Source organism: Arvicola amphibius, chromosome 12, assembly GCF_903992535.2.
Source record: "Arvicola amphibius chromosome 12, mArvAmp1.2, whole genome shotgun sequence".
Classification (NCBI taxonomy): domain Eukaryota; kingdom Metazoa; phylum Chordata; class Mammalia; order Rodentia; family Cricetidae; genus Arvicola; species Arvicola amphibius.
In genome coordinates, this window is record NC_052058.2 from 163,999,155 (window position 1) to 164,022,045 (window position 22,891).

The 22,891-nt window shown below is 46.1% G+C and overlaps 1 protein-coding gene across 2 annotated transcripts in view; it reads left to right on the top strand.

Moving 5' to 3' along the window:
• The window catches only part of Ints4 (integrator complex subunit 4), a 55,935-nt gene that overhangs the window by 1,278 nt on the left and 31,766 nt on the right, over nt 1–22,891 (top strand). The window contains exons 2-11 of one of the 2 annotated variants that reach the window (XM_038313766.2): nt 58–252; nt 2,823–2,940; nt 5,991–6,097; nt 11,934–12,119; nt 13,684–13,734; nt 14,744–14,832; nt 15,567–15,687; nt 16,876–16,947; nt 18,659–18,833; nt 20,575–20,780. In XM_038313766.2, the coding sequence (XP_038169694.1) occupies nt 58–252; nt 2,823–2,940; nt 5,991–6,097; nt 11,934–12,119; nt 13,684–13,734; nt 14,744–14,832; nt 15,567–15,687; nt 16,876–16,947; nt 18,659–18,833; nt 20,575–20,780 (1,320 nt within the window). The remainder of the gene's footprint in view (nt 1–57; nt 253–2,822; nt 2,941–5,990; nt 6,098–11,933; nt 12,120–13,683; nt 13,735–14,743; nt 14,833–15,566; nt 15,688–16,875; nt 16,948–18,658; nt 18,834–20,574; nt 20,781–22,891) is intronic. The other variant, XM_038313767.2, reaches the window with a different exon arrangement.

Below are 22,891 nucleotides of genomic sequence, written 5' to 3' on the forward strand. Positions count from 1 at the left end.
TTTCCATCCAACAAGCCCAAGTTAAATTTGCGGTCTCTTCTCTTTCCCGTCTTACAGCAGCAGCAGGAGGAAATCACCACCAAGAAGCTCCGACTAACAAAGCCTAGCAAATCTGCCGCTCTCCACATAGATCTGTGCAAAGCCACCTCCCCAGCAGACGCTCTGCAGTACCTCCTCCAGTTTGCCAGGAAGCCCGTGGAGGCCGAAAGCGTGGAGGGGGTAGTCAGGATTCTCTTGGAGCATTATTATAAGGTAAGCAGCTGGTGGGGTCCCTTGTCAGAGCTGGACTGTGCCTGCCTGCAGAGTGGGTTCACGGCGCCAAGAAGCAGGAAGGTATTCCTCTGCAAGGCACCATGGATGCTGAGATGAAGGCGAGGTGCGCTGTCCGCAGAAGCTTGCAGGGTGGTTAAGTGGAGACAGGCATGCAAATGGCTTGCCCAGAGATCAGTGAACTCCACGGAGAGAGACGTGAGGGCACAAAGGAAGAGTTAGTGTCAGCTGTGTGTCTTCCATGTTCAGCCCTGGAATGTGGTGTGCCCATTATCCCGCTGTCCTGTTGATTTAAGGCCTTCACACCTGCCACCTGCTGTAGTAGCCCTCTTAACTTTGTTTTTAATTTATAGAATGCCTTGTTGCGCAGCACAGGGTGGCGTCAGACCCCCAGAACAGGAGTTATGACTGCTTGTGAGCCACCATTGGTCATCAGAGGTCCTCCACAAGAGCTGCACTGCTCTTGACTGCCTAGCCATCTCTAGCTCCTATTTATATTCTTTTTGGTTTTTGAGACAGGGTTTCTCTGTAGCTTTGGGTCCTGCCCTGGAACTTGCTTTGTAGACCAGGCTGGCCTTGCACTCACAGAGATCCGCCTGCCTCTGCCTCTGGAATGCTGGGATTAAAGGCGTGCACCACCACCGCCCGGCTATATTCATTTTTGTAATGTGTTTGTCTTTATACTAGCTCTGGCTGGCTTCAAAGTACTGTCTCTCTCTCTCTATGCTCCCCTCCCTGCCTCTCTCCTCCCCTTCAACCCTCTTCCAAGGTCCCCTTGCTCCCAATTTACTCAGGAGATCTTGTCTTTTTCTACTTCCCATGTAGACTGTCTCTTTTTTTGCACTTATACTTTAAGAATAATTTTACAAAAATGATGTTTCCAAAATAATGTCATACTAAATGCATAGCATGCAGGTCTTTTAACCATCTCTGTTTCCTTCCCCTTGCTTGAGGCCTAGTCTGGTTGCTTCCTTACAAAATAGATGAGCTGGGTGTGGAAGTACATGCCTCTAATCCTAGTGCTGGGAAGGTTGAGGCAGGGGGATTGAGAGATTGTGGCCAGCCTGGGCTACACAGTGAGCTTCAGGACGTCTTGAGCTATAGAAGCAGACCTTATCTCAGAAAACCAAAACCTAGGCCAGGGAGGTTGGTTTAGTAGGGTAAAGGTGCTTGCTATGTAAACCTGACGACTTGAATTTAATTCCCAGAATCCACATAAAGAAGCTGGATGTTGGCAGGGCGGTGGTGGCACACACCTTTAATCCCAGCACGTGGGAGGCAGAGGCAGGTGGATCTCTGTGAGTTCGAGGCCATTCTGGTCTACAGACCAAGTTCCAGGACAGCCAGGACTATTACATAGAGAAACACTGTCTCAAAAAGCCAAACCAACCCAACCAACTGACCAAACAAACAAACAAAAAGAAGCTGGATGCTGTAGCACATCTGTAATCCCAGCAATCCTATGGAGAAATGGAGGCAGAAGCAGGAGAACCATCTAGAAGTTTGTAGCTTGCAGTGTGTAGCACAACAGAAACAAGAGAGACCCATTTTCAACGAGGTGGAAGCAGTGAACCAACTCAGAAGTTGTCTTCTGACCACCACACATGTGCTGTGGTGACTTGTACCTACATAACACGTGCGCACACACAAATAAATGGGAAATAAAAAACGAAAGCACAACCCCAGATATGTAGGTGAGGGGTGGGTGGTTATGATCACATGTGGATGGCAGTTTGATTGATATTTCGGTCATCGGCATAGAAAGATGGCAGTGTCAACACTGAGAGGCAGCCCCACCCCCAAGTTCGCGTCTTCATTTATCTTCTTTTCAGTGCTGGGTGTTGCACCACACTCTTGACTGTACAATGTGGTGAAGGAAGGGGAGAAACTTCCTACCACAGCCACCTTGGCGACTAACCCCCTGCTCGTCAAGCTGACGAGACATCCTGTTGTTTTTCCTTTGCAGCTGATCAGTTCCACTCTCCTGTCCCAACCTTCTAAACAGGATCTGGTGATCCACAAACGTTGGTGATAAAGGGTTTTTCCTAGTGATAACAGTGGTGGACAGCACTCCTACTCTTTTTTTTTTTAAAATCTATTTCTTATGTATACAGTGTTCTGCCTGCATGTATGCTGCAAGCCAGAAAAGGGCACCAGACCTCATTACAGGTGGTTGTGAGCCACCATTGCTTGCTGGGAACTGAAAACAGGACCTCTGGAAGAGCAGCCATTGCTCTTAACCGCAGAGCCATCTCTCCAGCCCGTCACTCCCACTCTCTAGTGACACCCCAGGAGCTGTGGTTCCAGCAGCCATGGTGGGTGTCTAGTGCCTGCCTTGGCCGTGGGGAAAATGGCCGTGACACCCATGTCAACTGCACGGTTTTAGTTGCAGAAGTCAGCAGCATCAGGAAGACATAAGCATCTTCACTTGCTTACTGAGTGACTCTAGAATAGCTGGATCTGTGAATTTCCTCTGGGGTGTCCCTTTCCCATGTCCTGTGTGTTCGATATTCAGAGCAGAACAGTAAGTGACAGTTGCTTTTCTTTTCTAGGAAAATGATCCATCTGTGAGACTGAAAATTGCGTCATTGTTGGGCTTGTTATCAAAGACGGCAGGATTCTCTCCAGACTGCATAATGGACGATGCCATTAACATCCTACAGAATGAAAGTACGTTGTGACTTAGAGGCTGTGGTCAGAGCAGAAGTCTGTAGTTCTTTACATACATAAGAATTTACAACAAAGTTTTGTGTTGGTTCTTATTAAAAAAACTTTTTTTTTTTTTTTTTTTTTTTTAAGATAGAGTCTTGGCTGGATGGTGGTGGTGCACACCTTTAATCCTAGCACTCAGGAGGCAGAGGCAGGCGGATCTCTGTGAGTTCCAGGACAGGCACCAAAGCTATACAGAGAAACCTTGTCTCAAAAAAATAATAATAATTCCAAGTATTTTATGTAAGGGGTGGTTTTGGTTTTGTTTGTTTTTTGGTTTTTTGTTGTTTGGTGTTTTTGAGACATGGTCTTACAAGGCACTAGCTGGCTTTGTACTCACTATGTAGACCAGGTGGGCCTCACACTCACAGAGATCTGCCTGCCTCCTTCTCTGAGTAGTGGGATTAAGTGTGGTTGTGTGACTTGACACAGGCTAGAGTCATCAGAGAGGAAATGCCTCCGTGAGATTCAGCTGTATTTAGTGATCTGTGACGTTGCGGGGAGGGGAGCAGCCCATGGTAGGTGGAGCCATCCCTGGGCAGGTGGTCCTGGGTTCTGTAAGAAGGTGGGCTGAGCAAGCCATGGGAAGCAAGCCAGTAAGCAGCTTCCCGCCCCCATGGCCTCCACATCAGCTCCTGCCTCTGGTGATTATGCCCTGCATGAGTTCCTGCCCTGACTTCCTTCAGTGATGAACAGCAAATGCTGAAGTATAAGCCAAATAAACCCTTTCCTTCCCAGCTTTGTTTCGGTCATGGTGTTTTGTTGCAGCAATAGGAATCCTAACCAAGAGAGGTGGAGTCAGGCATGGTGGCGCAGGCTAAGTCCTAGAAGGAGCTCAAGGTCACCCTTAGCCACTTGGTACGTCCCTGGCCAGCCTGGGATGTGGGAGGTAGGGTAACACGTCAGTGAAAGGCAGAGATCTGGGGATGTCCACCCAAGAGATGTTTAAGGAACTGAATCGCGTTTTTTGACACATCAGCTGAGAGTGGTAAGATGCTTTGAGTCAGAGGTCAGTCGTGAGTGTCGAGGAACTGAATGGTGTTTCAGAGGGTGGACAGTGTGAAGGTTTTGGTTGAGGGCTTACAATGACCAACCCAAATTTTGTAAAGTATTTGGTACCTCTGGGGAATTTGGTTTGATATTGGGGCATCATTTACTGTGCCTGTGGAAATGTCCAGACTGTAGTTGTATTATTGTGTGTGTGTGTGTGTGTGTGTGTGTGTGTGTGTGTGTGTGTGTGTGTGTGTGTGTGTGTGTGTGTAAGCCACACTTCTGCGGAATTACAGGCAGTTGTGCGCTGTCTGATACAGGTGCTGGGAAATGAGTTTCAGTCCTGGGTTAGGAGCCAGCTCTTTAGCCCAGGATTCAAGATTTAGATTCCATTTTTGATTTGTCAGAGGTGAGCCTTATAAGTTTTAGTTAGCTTTTCATGGATGTTATATAAAGTTATCTTTCTAAGGAAATAAATCAGTTTGGTGGCAGTGGAGATGTCTTTGCCTCTTCTGTTTCCTGACACTGCCTTTCGTATCTGTGGCTTGTGTCACTCTTGAGCCCTTTCTGCAGTTTGAACTGTGGGCCTTGACATGGTGGACAAGTGTCCGCTGCAGAACCAAATCCCTGATGTGCACAGGATCACTGAATTACCTGAAATCCTCTTATAGCCACCAACACGATGAGGGCTGTATTCTGAAGATGGAAGGACATGCACACGTGTGTATACGTTGTGTGTTTGCTCAAGTTTTAGTACTGACTTTACATGTTTTCTTTATGAAAAATTCCTCTGGTCATGTTAGCCAGTAATTTCAGCTGACAGCAGATCTGTGTAATATTCACTAGAACACCCAGTACATCAGGAGCATGCACACAAGTATAGACGTTCCAGAAAAGCCTGCTCATAAAAAGGACGATCTGTTTGAGAAGACTGACAAAGGGTTTGTTTGCTTGCTTTGTTATTTTTAATTTGGCTCTTTGCCTTTTACTAGGTATTTATTGAGCACATGATGAGTTATTCAGATTTTGAGACAGTGGAGGTGACTAAAGTATGGTCTTTGTCTTCAAGTGTCTTTCTGTCTCTGGTTCAGTGTAATAGGAAGAGAGTAAAGAAGAGACGGGCAGTTCTCCTGGGGAGCAGGACAGACTCCAGAAGGAGTCACACTCAGGATTATTAGGCATCCCCTGAAGACTGGGAGGACACCTTCTGGGTAGTCAGGAGGTTGGGGAAGTACTAGATGGCACCTGTGATCCCGCGCAGGAGGCGGAGGCAGCAGGATCGGGAGTTGCGCATCATCTGCCTTCACTGGGAGTCAGTCGCCCCATGAGACCCTGTCTCAGACAAGGGGAAGAGCTGAAATCTCTCTCTCTCTCTCTCTCTCTCTCTCTCTCTCTCTCTCTCTCTCTCTCTCTCTCTCTCTCTCTCTCTCTCATGTGTCCTCCACCCCTCATTTTTCCCAGAGCTGAGGATTGAACCCACGGCCTTGTGCTTGCTAGGCAAGAGCTCTATCACTGAAGCTATATCCCCAGCCCCTTCATGTACCATTTTTTTTTGTTTGTATTCTTTTGTTTTTGTTTTTCCAAACAGGATTTCAAACTCAGAGATCTGCCTGCTTCTGCCCCCCAAGTGCTGAAATTAAAGTCGTGACCTCAATACCCAGCTCAGTGTACCTTGTTTGTTTGTGTTTTGACACAGGGATGTTTTCCTGCTTTAGTCATCCTTTCTGATTCACCAGCCAAGCCCTAGTTCCTGTGGAAGGCTATTGAATTCATCACATACTAAATGTTTTTGGAGGACCTACTTTGTGCACAGGACTATGCCCAGTCCTGTGGAAGTCTCAAACTTTCAAGACCAGATTCCTTTGAATATGTAGCTTTTAGTTGAAGTGATGAAAGATTAGGCAGTAGAATATACGTGACAAATTTTAATAAATAAATAAGAATCAACATTTCTCCCAAAATCAGTTAGTGTTGGCAGTGATCTCTGGGAGTTTTGTAATCCAGCCTTTTCTCTTTCCTAGAGTCTCACCAAGTCCTGGCTCAATTGTTAGACACTCTGCTTGCAATAGGCAGTAAACTACCAGAAAATCAAGCTACCCAGATGCGCTTAGTGGATGTGGCCTGCAAGGTAAGAGTATACTGGTCTTCGTTCTTGAACCAAGAGGCTGTGGGAGCTTTGTGAACGTCGCCGGTGTAGTCTCCGAGCGAGAAGGGTAGGGCTCTCAGTGACTGTGAACACTGCCCGGTGTAGTCTCCAGAGTGAGAAGGGAAGGAATGCTCAGTGACTGTGAATGCTGCCCCGTGTAGTCTCCAGAGAAGGGAAGGACACTCAGTGACCGTGAATGCTGCCCGGTGTAGTCGCCAGAGAAGGGAAGGACACTCAGTGGCTGAACACTGCTCTCTTTAGTCCTTGGTATTGGGTGGAAGTAGAGCTAAGTGCTCTAGTTATTCCTTAAAACAAGCGCGTTTATGTATGTGCTAGGTGGGGGACAGGAGAGTCGTGGCACATACTGGAAGTCAGAGGACACCTTGTAAGCGTTGGCTTTCTCCTTCCACCTTGGTGTTTTCGAGATTGGTATTGAACTTGGCTGCCACAGCCTTTGAGCCAACCTCCTGGCCCCACTGTAATGATTCTTGTGAGAATCACAGTAGCTTGGGTTAAAGCAGCAGGAAGATGGACAATGTGGGTAGATTGTGAGAATCGTTTAGAAAGTAGCCTTAAATTGATTTAGTTTATTTATTTGTTTATTTTTTTCTGACCCAGGCTGTCCTAGAACTTGCTCTGTAGACCAGGCTGGCCTCAAACTCAGAGTGTCATTGCCTATGCCTCCCAAGAACTGGGATTAGGATGTGGACCACCACACCAACCTGTCCTTATTTTTGACATAAACTACTGCTGTTACTCAAGATGTGATTTGGTTATTCACTGTTAATGTGAAAATGGTGGCACTTTGTGACCTGACAAAGTGCACAACTGGCATCTGGGTCTCCTACAAGTGTGTGTGGTTGGGGAGGTACATTTGCCTGTGTGTGCCTGTGTGAGAGGTCACTCTCAGGTGTCCTTGCTTGGTTGCTCTCTATTTCATTATTGAGACCAGGTCTTTCATTGGAGTTGTCTCCTCTGGCCTGTGAACCCCTCGGACCCACCTGTCTATGCCCTGCTCACCGGGTCTCCGCGCTTGTGTGGCAGTTTATTCACTAAGCCATTGCCCCGGCTCCGCTCGGCCTGCTTTGATGACAACCTTTTGGGAAGGATGTCATCATAGAATTCTGTTTGCTGCCTGAAGGAAACGTGGTTCAGAGCGGTAAGATGGAGGAATATGTCGGCTATGTACCGCTGTTGCCTGGCGACCTTAGCAGGCTAAGGTGTCAGTGCATCTGGAGATCAAATGAAGTGTGGTAGCAGTTGTGACTCACCTTTCAGGGGCTGACTCCATGCTTCTATGCTCCGTATGAACAAGTCCCTTTGAAAAACTGGTACCTGATGGTCGTTGTCTGCCTCCCGTCTGGGGTTTGCTCTTCTGTTCCAGTGTTGTATTTTCATGGATGCTTTGAGCACTTCTATGTGAGGCCTCTGTGGGGGGGCATCATGCACAGAGGTTAAGTCGATAATTTTGTGGAGTTGGTTCTCTCCTCCCACCTTTTTGTTGTTTTGGTTTTTGGTTTTTCGAGACAGGGTTTCTCTGTAGCCTTGGAGCCTGTCCTGGAACTAGCTCTTGTAGCCCAGGCTGGTCTCGAACTCACAGAGATGCGCCTGCCTCTGCCTCCCGAGTGCTGGGATTAAAGGCGTGTGCCACCACTGCCCAGCTTGGATTTTCTTTTCTGATGAACCATTTAAAAGTAAGACGTCAACATGATGCGTCATTGATCTAGAACACTCGAGTGTGTGTTCTGTGAAGACACTGCTAGTGCCTCAGAGTCAGCACTAACTGTGCATATTGACGTAGAACACTCGAGTGTGTGTTCTGTGAAGACACTGGGAGTGCCCTCAGAGTCAGTACTGACCGTGCATATTGCTAGTGTGTAAGCGCCAGGTTCTGGGATTTGCCTGCATAAATGTCTCTTAGAGAAAGAATCAAGCTCTCTAGAGAGCAAGCTCCAGTACAGCCAGGGCTACGCAGAGAAACCCTGTCTCAAAAATCAAGCCTGGAAGTGGTGGTGGCTTATGCTGGGAGGTGGATCTCTGTGAGTTCAAGGACAGCCTGGCCTATAGAGCAAGTTCCAGGACAGCCAAGGCTACAGAGAGAAATCCTGTCTCAAAAAAGAAAAACAAACAAAGAAATAAATAAAAAGGATAGGTTCATAGTACCTTTAACTGTCACGTGTTAACAGTCATCTTGAGTTTGGAATCATTCCTGAGTATCTTGATTTTATAACTTTGACATTTTGATAACTTAGGAACTGTTTCTTTGTATAACATCCTTGAATTTGTATTTGCCTGATGACTATTCTTGAGTCTATTAAAACTGCCTTATCTTTCACAAAAAATGCCATAGCCCTGAAGCAGTCATCACTGCATAGTTAGGGACACATTGCTTTAATTGCTCAGTGCTGAGGATGTTTACCTGGCATTGGCTCACTGGTTATCTGCTGGCTGCCTTCTCCGCTGTCAAGTTACTCTCTTCCCTTTGAAACTGTGTGTTCTGAGGCCAACGTTTCAGTTTTCACCAGTTTTGAACTTATTTCTACTCAGTGGAATGTAATCTCTTACTGTTATTTCTCCAATTTGACTAAGTGGGCAGCTCTTGAAGCTGTATGTGTCCTTTTAACTTCTCGACACTGCTGTATAGAGTTACTTACGGGAGATTCATGGATACGTCTGTGCTGTGTCTGCGCTAGCCCCCTACCAGCTTCTCTCCTTCCAGTGGAGAATCAGCGTCTGGAGATTTGCCTCCTCTGTCTTCCAGATCCTGCCATATTGCGGTCAGCATCAGCTGTCACTGTCCTTCAGCTGTGTCAGTCTGCTTCAGTGTCGCAGACTGGGACAGCTGAGACTGGCTTTGCAAGGGCTGTGCTGGGCGGGATTGAACCCACAGCCATGCAAAGCCAGCCAAGTGTTCTGCCACTGAGCTACAACCCTGGCCCTAGCCCAGTTCTTCTTTACTGAAGAGACTCTGTGCCACATCAGAGAGAGAAGGAGACAGTGACAGAGATGTGGGACGGGCAGGGGACAAGAAAGAAGGTGAAGGGACGCTGTAGTGCTTATTTCAAATCAGTGACTTCACACAGAGGAAAAAATTCTAAACATTTTGGACTTGAAGGAAGTAGGTAATTTGTTTCCTTCCTTCCTTTCTCTCTTTCTTCCCTTCTTTCTCTCCCTTTCTGTTACTCTCTCTTTCTCCCCCCACTCTCTCTGTCTCTCTCTGTCTCTGTCTCTCTCTGTCTCTCTCTGTCTCTCTCTGTCTCTGTCTCTCCCCACCTCCCATCTTGCCATGTGTCCCTGTCTGACCTGGTATTCCTTATGTTGTCTAGCCTGGTCTCACTTATGCAGTCCTCCTATCTCAGACTCTGAGTGCTGAGATGACAAGCCTGTGCCATCATACCCAGGTTCTTTGCAGTTTTGACTGTATATTCCATAATTAATTTTGTAGTCTTTTCATCTATTCGCTTCTCATTTTTTGTTGTGCTATAGTATTTTAATATGACTCTTTTTTTAAATATTTATTTATTATGTATACAATATTCTGTCTGTGTGTACACCTGCAGGCCAGAAGAGGGCACCAAACCCCATTACAGATGGTTGTGAGCCACCATGTGGTTGCTGGGAATTGAACTCAGGACCTTTGGAAGAGCAAGCAGTGCTCTTAACCACTGAGCCATCTCTCTCTCCAGCCCCTTAATATGACTCTTGACATGTTGTACTTCCAAGTACTTCATGTTAAAGTATATTGATAAATATGTTAGAGAATATTCAGGGTACAGCTATTAAGAGTACCTTAATATCGTATGTTTTTATTAATATGGCATTAATTGTACTAAATATACCCTTGGTGATTTTGTTTTTTATTAGGATCCAAAAGATACACATATTATATGTGGATGGTCTTGAATTTTTTCCGTCTCTAAGATATTTTGTTTTTATTCTTTAAATGCTACTGAGTCGTTTGCCTTGTGGAAGCCTGCAGTCTGGTCTGTTTTGACGCTGTCTGTTGGTGTCCTGTCAGTATTAGCAGTATCTTTAGACCAGAGAGCGGCTCACTGTGAGCCTGATAACTGGGCTTAGTCCTCAGAACCCATCATGAAGGGAAAGCACTGACTCCTGGAAGTTGTCTTTTTGCTTCCACATCCATGTGACACGCACACCAAACTCACATGTGACATCTCACATAAGCGTGATGGTGATTCATAAGATTAAAGACAAGCAACAGCATCAAGGACAGCATCATCCTTACAAGACCCCACATTCTTCTACAGGGCCTCACTTTGTAGTGAGACCTGCTGGCCTAGAACTCGCTCTGTAGCCCAGGCTGGCCTAGAACTCACTCTGTAGCCCAGGCTGGCCTAGAACTCACTCTGTAGCCCAGGCTGGCCTAGAACTCGCTCTGTAGCCCAGGCTGGCCTCAGATCACATAGCTCCACCTGTCTCTGCCTTCTGAGTGCTGGGATTAAAGTTGTGTGCCACCACACCTAGTCATATAGTTTGTTTCTTTATTTGGTTCTTGTTCAGTTTGTGAGAGTTCACTGAGCCATAAACTCAAGATTTTTTTTCATATTTCTCTATGACTGTTAAAAGTTTTTAAAGTTGGCTGTTGTAAGTGGTACTCTTGTGAAGGACGGGAGCTTAGCACCTGTGTGGTTATAGCCACATGTACGCTAGCCTCATGACTCATGTGTGCATGCACGCACACACACTCGCGTGCATATACACACATACATACACACAATTTTTAAAAATAAAAGTAAATTTAAAGAGTTCTTAAATTTAAATTTTCTTAAATAATTCTGTTATATACTGGTTAGTTTTTACTCATGTCTTTTATGTACGGGAGTATCTTGTCTGCATGTATCTATGTGTTATGTGTATGCCTGTGGAGTCTAGAAGAGGTACTGTATTCCCTGGGACTGGAGTTACAGGCAGCTTTGAGCTACCATATAGGTGCTGGGAATTGAACCTAGGACATCTGGAAGAGAAGCTAGTGTTTTGGCCATGTCTCCAACCCCCACGTTTTTACATTTCTATTTTATTAAAATTTGGTAGTAGAGCTGGGTGTTGTGGTGCACTCCTTTAATCCCTGCACCTGGGAAGCAGAGGCCAGCCGATCTCTGTGAGTTCAAGACTAGCCTGGTGTACATAAGTTCCAGATCAGCCATGTCTTCATAGTGAGACTCAAAAACACCTGATAATAAGTAAAATGTAGAGACAGATTATAAAGTAGCAGTTTTGTACAAGGCAGAGTGCCAGCTGTTGGAAATGTAAAATGCGGGGAGGAGAAAACAAAGAAGCCTCCTGTTCTCTAAAGACAGCCCGACGGTGGTGGCGCACGCCTTTAATCCCAGCACTCGGGAGGCAGAGGCAGGCGGATCTCTGTGAGTTCGAGGCCAGCCTGGTCTACAAGAGCTAGTTCCAGGACAGGCTCTAAAAAAAAAAGCTGCAGAGAAACCCTGTCTCGAAAAACCAAAAAAAAAAAAAAAAAAAAAGAAAAAAAGAAAAAAAAAAAAAGACAGCCCGAGTTAGTGCCTACTTAACGTGAAAGAGGACCAGCTCCACGGAGTTACCTCCTGCATCCACGCGTGTCCCTCCCAACCCCCAGTTACACGTGCAAATAATAAATAGTTTAATGAAAGCAAGCTTAATTTGGGGGAAGAAGATGAATCCTTAGGCGATATGATGTCACACAGCAGTGAGAATTCTCAGACGGCAGTGTCTCCAGGGCCGGTGGAGTGAGAGCTTTCCTTGGTGTCTGGTTTGTTTTTCAAGATGTCATAATCATATTCTTTCTCTTTCTCTTTCTCTCCTTTTGTAGCACCTGACAGATACATCCCATGGTGTAAGAAATAAGTGCCTGCAGTTACTTGGCAACCTTGGCTCTTTGGAGAAAAATGTCACAAAAGATGCTGAAGGCTTAACTGCCAGAGATGTCCAGAAGATCATTGGGGACTACTTTAGTGACCAAGACCCCCGTGTCAGGACAGCAGCTATAAAAGCCATGGTAAACAGGATTTAAAGAAAGTAACCGGGTTCCTTTGTTTGTCTCTTTTTTCTTTTTGCTTTGTTTTTTTTTTTCAAGATGGAGTTTCCTCTGTGAATCTATGTAGCCCTGGCTGTCCTGGAACTCAGTTTGTAGACCATGTCTGCCTCCACCTCCCAAGTGCTGGGATTAAAGGCGTGAGCCATCATTGCCCCGCTCGTGCTCACTCTCTCTCTCTCTCTCTCTCTCTCTCTCTCTCTCTCTCCCTCCTCTCTCTCTCTCTCTCTTTCCCCCCTCTCTCCGCCTCCCTCTCCCTCCCCTTCTCCTCCCCCTCTTCTCCCCCTCCCTCTCCCCTCTCCCTCCCTCTCCCCCTCCCTCCCTCCTCCGTCCCCCTCTTCTCCCTCCCTTATCCCCTCTCCCTGCCCTCTCTCCCGTCCCCCGCCCCTCCCTCTCCCTCCCCGTCCCTCTCTCCCTTCCCCCTCCCCCTCTCTCTCCCTAGGTAGGGACTGACTATGTAGCCCTAACTGGCCTTGAACTTGGGTCCGTCCTCTTGCTTTAGCCTCACACCTGGTTCATTTCAAGATTTTGGCATGTGCTACTTTGGATATATTCTTGAAATCCCCTAGTGCACTCCTTATTGGTAGTGGCCTTACAGAACTGAAGACACAGGTTCCCGTATGCCAAGTGTGCTTTTCTTTTGGCTCCTTTGGGCCCCTTCATCTCTATCTCTGAAGGAAGGAAGATAGAATCTGTGTCAGAACGCTCCTTCAGATGTACTGGTTCCAGCAGGAAGGTGTGTGACTTGGTTTTATGGACAGTAGGCTATAGTGAGGAGACGAGCAGGCCTGCTTTTCTTCCTGCCCGGATCCCGCACACCCAGCTTTACACCCGAAATAATTACACGGAAACTGTATTAATTTAAACACTGCATGGCCCGTTAGTTTCTAGCCCCTTATTGGCTAACTCTCACATCTTGACTAACCCATATCTAATAATCTGTAGGCCACCACGAGGCCGTGGCTTACCGGGAAAGATTCAGCATGTCTGACCTGGTGGCTAGATCTATGGCATCTGTCCCAGAGAGGAGAGGCATGACGATTGACTAACTTCCCTTCTTCCCAGCATTCTGTTCTGTCTACTCCACTTATCTAAATCCTGCCCTATCAAAAAGCCAAGGCAGTTTCTTTATTAACCAATGAGAGTCCTCCATCAGTAGGCATCCCCTAGGTGACCTTCAGAAAGGGCGATGGGATCTGAGGGAAGTGTTCTTTAGGGGAAGTTGTGGTAACCGTTTGTTCCCTGGGGTTCTTTCGCCTTGGACCCAGGACTTTGTAAATGCTAGGCAAATATTCTGCTGCTGAGCACAAACCCAGCCTTCTTCTTTTTCTTTCTTACCATTATTTTATGCTTCTCTAACATTTTTGAGATTGTCCTTGGGTTGGAGTTAAATGTCTGAGTGTTTACATAGGAAATGTCTCTACTGAGTACTGATTCTGTTAGTCTGATCTGACGTGACCGGGGGGTGTGTGGAGATGCTGGGAGACTGACCTGTCACAGAGACTTCAACTGCATTTTCATTCTCCAGCTGCAGCTCCATGAAAGAGGACTGAAGCTGCACCAGACAATTTATAATCAGGTACCTTCAGATGATGTGGCTTTCTAGAAGGGGAGGAGGGTCATGAGGCTGGCGGGTGGGGTCTTGCACCGCTTCTCAGAATTTGCACTCATGAGGGCTTTAGCTGGCGATCAGTGGCCACATTTGTTGAGGTGGATGTGAAGCTATATCTAAAACATACTTTTGAGAACAATATGGGGTATGTATGTGATTAAACGTGCTGATGCGTGTAGAAGACTTGCCTGTGCGCGGACTGAAGGCATGGAGAAAGTGTGGTAGAAGTGAGGAAAGTGGGCTGGGGTGTGACTCCATGGTAAAAAGCCTGCCTAGCATGCACGGTCCTGGGTTTGATTCCGTACTAAAAAGTAATAATAATTAGGGCAAGTTTTAGTCTTCCTGATCTCTCTTTGGCTGGGCCATACTCGACATCAGTTCTGGCACCAGTGTGGTAAACTGGAATGTTTCTGGAGGGTGACTAAGACCACAGATCATATGAGAAGATGGCACATGAGCGTAGTGTCGGATTATAAAGGGAAAAGGCATGATGGAGTGGTGGACAGGCTGTTTGACAGCTTAAGCAGATGCTTTAGAATGTGATGTTTCTACTGGAGGATAATTGCGTGAGTCTGGGGGTCAGCAGGCTAAATCCACCCTCAGATCAGGTCCTGTTAGCTTAGCATGAATGGCTTTATCTCTGTGGACATCATAATTGGCCACATCTCGGGGACTGATGTGTAAATGTCATAGTATTATAGGCCTTGAGACTCTGACTTCTCTGTTTGATGTTATTCTAGATGTCTGTCCCTCTGTGGTTCTGCCTTCCACATGGGGTGTGATATTATACAGGTAGACTGTAGCCTGAGAAGATTACAAATGCCAAGATTCTGTTGTTAGGCGGGGGTTTAAGAAACAAGAAGCACTCTGAAGTACTGTGATTGGCACCCTACCGCACCATTACCTGATGTATCTGTGTTATGTGTGTTCCTGTGCCTGTGGAGTCTAAGGTCTGACGGGCATGCCTCCTTTGCAGGCCTGCAGGCTGCTATCTGACGACTACGAGCAGGTGCGCAGTGCTGCGGTGCAGCTCATCTGGGTTGTCAGTCAGCTCTACCCCGAGAGGTCAGTGGGTCACCACATAAAAGCTCCCTGCAGAAAGGTGGGAAATGGAGAGGGCGGCACAGGCCTCGACCACAGGCTGCTGTGCGCTGTGTACTGTGTGAAAGATACCTAACTCCTTGGGTCCCTGCTCCTCATCTGCAACTGAAGGAACTGAACTGTGTCTCTCAAGTGCCTCTCTGTCATTTTCTTGAAATAGCACTTAAATTAATGATTCACATTCATTCCTCGAGATGGAGATTTATATTTATTCTATTTAATAGAAGGGTATTTTCTATAGGAGAAAAGGGGGTGGTGGTTTCCTTTGCATTAAACTATTATCCAGAATTGGAAAGCCAGAATGGATTGATAAGCCTATAGGAATGAGCTCCATTTATAGTTAGTGGGGACTCTCTCTCTCTCTCTCACACACACACACACACACACACACACACGTCTGTCTAGAACTTGCTTTATTCAGATTCAGGCGTATAGTTCTGTGTTATGTAGGTGCTAGGGATTGAATGAGGGCTAGCATACACTCTACCACTGACCTGTAACCCTTCCCCCACCAAGTTCTTGGTTTCTTCATGAATCTGAAAACCTAACGCACTGAAAGCCGCTGGATGGTTCTCCCTGGTTGTTGGGTGTCTTCAGTTGAGGATTTCCCACATACGGTTTTCATTGGTCTACTCAGCACCGAGCCTGCAGGCTCATGTTTTGTCATATGTGGTTTCTCCCCATTTCTTTTTATTTAGTATTGTTCCAATACCTTCTTCTAATGAAGAAATTCGCTTAGTTGATGATGCATTCGGGAAAATTTGCCACATGGTCAGTGATGGCTCCTGGGTAGTTCGCGTTCAAGCGGCAAAGCTATTGGTAAGTTACACTTCCTTTTCTTTCTTTCTTTTTTTTTTAAGTATTTATTTATTCTGTATACAATATTCTGTCTGTGTGTATGCCTGCAGGGCAGAAGAGGGCACCAGACCCCATTAAAGATGGTTGTGAGCCACCATGTGGTTGCTGGGAATTGAACTCAGGACCTTTGGAAGAGCAGGCAATGCTCTTAACTGCTGAGCCATCTCTCCAGCCCTTCTTTCTTTATTTTTTTAATTTAATTTATTATGTATACAATGTTCTGGCTGCATGTGTGCCTACACGTCAGAAGAGGGCAGCAGATCTCATTACAGATGGTTGTGAGCCACCATGTGGTTGCTGGGATTTGAACTCAGGACCTCTGGAAGAGCAGGCAGTGCTCTTAACCACTGAGCCATCTCTGCAGCCCAAGTTACACTTTCTTTAATGAACACAATGCTTGTTAATTTTGAGAAACTGTAGATAAGGTCAAATGTGTTGTATTTTTAGAAAACAACGTAATTTCTCCAATAGCTTATCCCTCTTTTTTTTTTAACGTTATATGCTTCATTACTGTGTTCATTTGCAAATAGGACTTATTTACAAAGGCAAGCATTGGTCCACACTCTAGCCCTGGACTGTGATATTACTGTACCTACTTCCTGCACAAATTCTGGGGTGTGAGGCAGGGGTCATTGAACAAACACACGTGAAAAGGAAAGGTAGCTAAACCCTTTCCACTCAAGTTCAAGAGCACTCAGTGTCTTTTGCCATGTGGAGCCAGGGCTTAACCAAAAAGAAGGAAGGAAGAAATGGAAAAAGACAATGAGGAAGGATGGCCAAACCAAAGGGTTCCTGGAAGTTAGGCTTATATTCCAGCTCTGGAATTTGTGATGTTAGTTACTTAATATTTGCATGCCCCTTCCCCATGCATAAAATAGTGGCATTTACTTCATAGTGTGCTACTGAGGATTAAATGGGTTGAGATATGTAGAAAAATTTCAGAACAGTACGTAGAACAGAGTAATTTCTACCTAAGTCAGAAGTAGCTTCTGTTACTGTTGTTCATATTTTTTAACAGTATATTCCTGATGATTTAGAACCTATAGGCATCTTTACAGGCAAGAATCATGTCACCTCTATACATTTGCTTGTAAACTTTGAATGTTAAGGTGATGGTTAGAATATGCTTTGGGTTCTTTCTTTTTACAGGGCTCTATGGAGCAAGTCAGTTCTCATTTCCTGGAGCAGACTCTTGACAAGAAGCTGATGTCAGATCTAAGGGTAACTTGAACTCTGTTTACACTGGGTTTCTATAATCGATATCAGTGTAGATATATGGTGAGCTATGTTGAATTAATTTAGCAGTCCATGTATTTGCTGCATTAATATAGGTTACTAGATTACATTTTAATTCAAAATCACAGTACCAAATTACAAGCTACATCATGAATTTCATTCTGTAAAATACTTTGCAAAGGTTGTGTTAAACCAAAAAGATGTAGGATTTACTTTCTGCTCCTTAGACACTATGCAGGCCTGGTCTTATTTTGTGTGATGTGTGGTATGGTGGGACTCCTCCTTAGCAGCAGATTCCGTGGAAGGTTGAGTGAAAGAACCCTTTCTCTGGCAACCAGTCCTCTGCGGAGCGCCTCAGGCGTTAACTGTGGTGGCCCTTTACCTCGGTCCACAAGATGAAATGCGACCTGCCGCAATGCGCGCATGCATTGCGAGTGCCTTGATTTCCATTTATAAATTCATAGCAGTTACAGAATTTTTCTTAACTAGAAGGGAAAATGGCTTATTTATATGTAGTCCCGGTGCCTTGAACAGTTTTGGCATTATCTCCAGCTTTTCAGATGTGCGTTTTAAACACTGGACCATTGTGTGGAGGATCTTGTGGCCCTACTTTCTACTCTCGCCACTATGTTGCGTGCTTTTTTAATTGCCGAGTTTATGTGTAACGTCTTCAGCAGTTGCATGAGCCGTCACTCTGTACCCTTTTCCCCGTGCTGGGCTTATAGATTCTTCTGATTTTTAACCCCTGTAAATCACGTGAGGATATTACCTTTGTGCCTTAGTGACCCTCTCCTTTTTTAAATTATGCTGTAAGCTAAATCCTTCAGATTGGTTCTGGAGTTGATGTGGGCATGTCACACAGCGCTATGTGGCTTTCCTTCCTTTGAGTTGGTATGTACGTCTGTTTTGGTGCACTGGGTGGAAGTGCAAGGAAGGAAATGCTTGTGGTGAATGAGATGAGCAATTTGAGGGTTTCCAAGACACATTGCAAGGGGCAGGCCTCTGCTGTAAGTGTGACGCACACCCTCTAGACTGATACTCTGACTCATTGATGCTTCTGAAGTGAACTCCATGAATGGTGAGGCAGAGCGGCAGTTCTGTTTATGATGAGAACCATACCTGTGACGTGTGCCTCCAGGTGCTCTACTAGGAGGTTATTTCATGAGTGCAGCTTTGTTCAGCTGGAACATATTGTTGCTAGAGAGACAATGTTTTCTTTTCTGTAGTTGTTGTTTGTCTTGTTTTCCGAGACAGGATTCCTTTGTATAACATTTCTGGATGTCCTGGAACTCACTCTGTAGACTAGGCTGACCTGGAACACTGTCTCTGCCTTCTGAGTGCTAGGATTAAAGGCATGAGCCACTGCCTCCCAGCAAGAGACAGTGTTTTCTAATGAGGCTGAGTGGCGTATTTTCTGCTGGAGACAGTGTTTGAAGAGGCACTGCTCTTGCCTGGCTCTCTGGCTCTCCTTTTTGATGTCTGATGTAAGCACAGCCACCTGTCCAGTCAACACTTTGTCTAGGTTACCGGAAACTATTACAGACTTGTGAACTTTTGTCTCATTTTAAGTTGGATTTGCATTTCTCTGCTCTGAACTGTCTGGTTTCTCCAAGAGCAGTTTTGTTGCCTGCTTTCTCTCGGCCTTAGGTGCACCTTGATGTTCTTGGCAAGTAGTAATTGTCGTCGTCTTCTACAGAGGAAGCGCACCGCACACGAGCGTGCCAAGGAACTCTACAGTTCAGGAGAGTTTTCCAGCGGCAGGAAATGGGGAGATGATGCTCCCAAGGAAGAAGTAGATACAGGGGCTGTGAACTTGATAGAGTCAGGAGCGTGTGGAGCCTTTGTCCATGGGCTGGAAGATGAGATGTATGGTAAGTACGGCTTTGATTACCAGCAGTCCTCGCATGCTTTGCTTTGTGTCAGGGTAGGAGACGATCGTGGCTGCACCATCTTTCCTGCCGTACGGCTCAGCGGTGCCGGTGCTTCCTACACGAGCTTGGAGACCTGAGCATGAGCTCCAGAGCCCACATAAAAGGTGGGAGGAGCTCTGACTCCATAATCGTCCTTTCAGCTCTACACACAGATAAAATTTATAACGTGGATCTTTTCATTTAGCCTCTCCTTTTTAGATTTTCGAGACAAGGCTTCTCTGTAGCTTTGGAGCCTGTCCTGGTACTTGCTCTTATAGACCAGCCTAGCCTCGAACTCACAGAGGTCCTCCTGCTTCTGTCTCCCGAGTGTTAGGATTAATACCTCCCTCATTTAGCCTTTCGATCACTGTGTAAAGATACTACTATGAAGGAGAGGCTGAGGCCAAGCAGTATGATGCAGTGGTTAAATTCAGACGTCAGCGTCCTATAAAATGGGGATGATGATGATAAGCTTCTTTCCGAGCTGTAGAAATTAAATGAGATTCCGTGTGCATAAGACATTTGGCATGATACATGATCTATTTGTAGTAAATACTTATTAATAAAAGTCTTATTGAAGCCAGGCGGTGGTGGCACACGCCTTTAATCCCAGCACTCGGGAGGCAGAGGCAGGCGGATCTCTGAGTTCGAGGCCAGCCTGGTCTACAAGAGCTAGTTCCAGGACAGGCTTTAGAAACTACAGGGAAACCCTGTCTCGAAAAAACAAAAAAAAAGTCTTATTAATAATAATATTTAGTTACTCAGACAACGGGATTTCAATTCAGTTGTTTGTGACCACAAAATCTTTCTTCTATCTTCCTTTTGCTTTTGTGGAAATTTTTGTGGCGTATTCTCTATCTATCTGCCTATCTGCCGTCACTCAGTCTGTCTAGTGCAGTCTCCGTGTGTAGCCCTGGCTGTCCTGAACTCAGAGACCAGCCTGGGATTAAGGGTGTGCATAGCCACTCCTGTCCAGTTGTTATTCCTTTAAAGGTTTTCTGGCTCCACATATGCGTTACGATCCTGAGGTTTTCTGCAGTATCCCTCTGCACCTCTCCTCCCCGCTGTGTTTCACCTTGAGATGTAGCTTTCCGCTTCCCGCTTCTCCCCCTTCAACTCCTTTCCTACCCCTTTCCTCCTCCCTGTCCCGTCTTCCTTTTCTCTCTCTTTTTGTGATTCCCAACCTTAGAACAGTTCGGTTAGAGAGGTGAGGGTGTAGCTCAGTTTGCAGAATACATGCATAAGGTCCCTCCACACGGTTTGTGCTGAGTCTTGTCTACATAGGAGCAGCACGTCCCTTAACCACACACAGGATGATGCTAGCTTGGGATTACAGGTGTGGGTCCCGGTGTTTTCTCTTCCCTCATTGACTTTTTGTCAATTCTTTGTTCTAAGACGGTAGCAGCTAGCGCCAGTTACCCAGCACCTGACACTTCAGTGGTTTTCGTGTGGTCGAAACACTGAGATAAGGCGACACCGTGTAGGCAGATGTGTGACTTGATCTTGTGCACGTGGAGTAAGATGGGCCTTAGTCCTTGGGACACAAAGCCCATGTTTGTGCGTCGCTGTGATGGTGGCAGAAGAAGGTGCCACCGGGAGACTAGGGTGAGGGGCGAGAAGGGGATAAAAATGCGCGTGCGAGAAGGAGTCGTTTTTTCTGGCTCTTGGATAACGTTCAGTTCAATTTGTTCTCGTTTGTTAGAGGTTCGCATTGCTGCGGTGGAGGCTCTCTGCATGCTGGCTCAGTCTTCACCCTCCTTTGCTGAGAAGTGCCTTGACTTCCTAGTTGACATGTTTAATGACGAAATTGAGGAAGTGCGTCTGCAGTCCATACACGCCATGAGAAAAATCTCCAACAATATCACCCTCCGAGAAGACCAGCTTGATACCGTCCTGGCTGTGTTAGAGGTGGGTGTTTCTATTGGTCATTTCTTCGTCAGATACCTATGAGGCCATCCCCTGTTAAATCCAGGGATTGTGTTGGGCACTGGTCAGTACATCAGATGGCAAAGCTGAGCCTTCGTACCTGACTCCTAAAGTGGGGCTGCAGAGTAGCAGGAAATCTGAGTAAGCTTATAATCTCTGTGACCAGGGAAGGAACTAAAAAGAGCATCTTACTTGAGCGGCTGAGTCAAGGAGACCAAGCACAATGCACCGAGGACATTTAAGGAGGATGAGTAGGAGGTGTTTACTGTTGAGGAGGAAGTGGTACCCTTGCCTGGGCAGAAGGAAAACAGTGTGATGGTCTCTAAAGATCCAGAGGCTGGAAAGTATGACACCAGGATTCAAAGATGTTCACTGTAGTGTACAATTGAAGACCTGTAGATAAGGCAGGGAGCACCTGCAGATGAGCATTTGTAGATGAGGCAGGGGAGCACTTGTAGATGAGGCAGGGGAGCACCTATAGATGAGGCAGGGAGCACCTATAGATAGGGCAGAGGAGTACCTGTAGTTTTCGTAGAGAAAGAGTAATTTCTGAAGCCACATAGTCAGTTACATGGTTGCTTTGGGTATACAAAGACTCACTCCCCAGGCTGTAGAACTCATGGTCTGGAGTTATTTTTTTGAAGTGCCTGGATCTTTTTGTTGCTGTATTTCGAGACAGGGTTTCTCTGTGTAGCTCTGGCTGCCCCTGAACTCACTCTGTAGACCACGCTGGCCTGTAGCTCAGAGAGATCCGGCCTGCCTCTGCCTCCTGAGTGCTGGGATTAAAGGCACAAGCCACCACTGCCCAGCTCCATGTCTTTGTGATTCTAAGAAGGCAAATTTATGCTGTTTGTGTTGCTGTCACCAGAAGCCTCTATCCTTTTCAGATTCTGGGGTTTTGTTTGTTTGTTTGAGACCAGGCCTTGCTCTGTAGCCGGGCCTGATTAGAACTCACCGTGTCCCAGCTGACCTTGAACCCAAGGACGTCCTTCAGCCCCCTCAGTGCTGGGTTACAGATTGAGCCACCTTGCCTGGCTTTCAGTTCCTGTATCATTTTGTTTCCACCTTGAGTTTCATGTGTAGTCACTTCTGTGTCTTCGTGCCTTTCTTTCCTACTTCACTGTAGTTTTCCCTCCTGCCTGCTAAACTGCCACTGTTCACTTGCTGGGAGTCTGTGTATCTCCACAGTGTGTACGCTCCTCTACTCAGATCTTCCCAAGCAGTTAGACATACAAACTGTTCTTCACTCGGCTGGTCCCGGCTCCCTCACATTTACTGTGCTAAAGTTCTTCTCTGCTCTGAGCCTTCCAGCTGGGCTAGCTGACATACTGTCCAACCTAGAGAAATGTGTTACACATCAAGTCCTGTCAGTGATTGGAAAGGTGTCAGAAGCAGATCCCCGTTCTCACTGAGCATAATTTCAGTCTCAAGACGGGTAAACAGTTTCAGGTGGTGACAGATCTGTGCAGAAGATAAACAGTCTAGACGAGTGGGGGATTTTAAGATACATCATCTGGTCATTCGGACTTCCGAGGAGAGGATCCTTAAAGGGCAGAGCAGCCTTTCCTGTGCAGACTGAGGCAAAGAACCTTCTAGAACAGCTAAGGGACAACAGTAAGAATTTCAGTGTTGGTGGAACTTGGTGAGAAAGGAGAGGTTGTGAAGTGGATAGGCAGGGGCAAGCGGCTTGTGCGCACGGAGTCTCTCTCTAAGCATTATGGGAAGTTGTGGTGCAGAGAAGATGGCTGTAGACTGGCCTCTCCTTCAGCTCCTCATTCTTAAAGCCTTTATGGGATTATAGCAGGTGCATTGTTCCTCCTGTCAGTCACTTGGTGCATGTTAAACACCAGTCCCACGTGTCTCCTCTTTAGTCTTCCTAGTTTATCATGTCTAGCAGGTTTGTCTGTTTTATCTCCCTGATGAGATCATTAACTCTAAGTGGAGTCGCTAGGTGATGCCTTTGGTTATGTTCTTTTCAGGCTCCATCTGGTGACTTAGTCATAGTGAGTACATAGCAAATATTTCCAGAAACAAACCTGCTCAAGTTAGCCCTAAAACTGGCTATTACAAAGTGCTTAAGAAAGACATCAGTA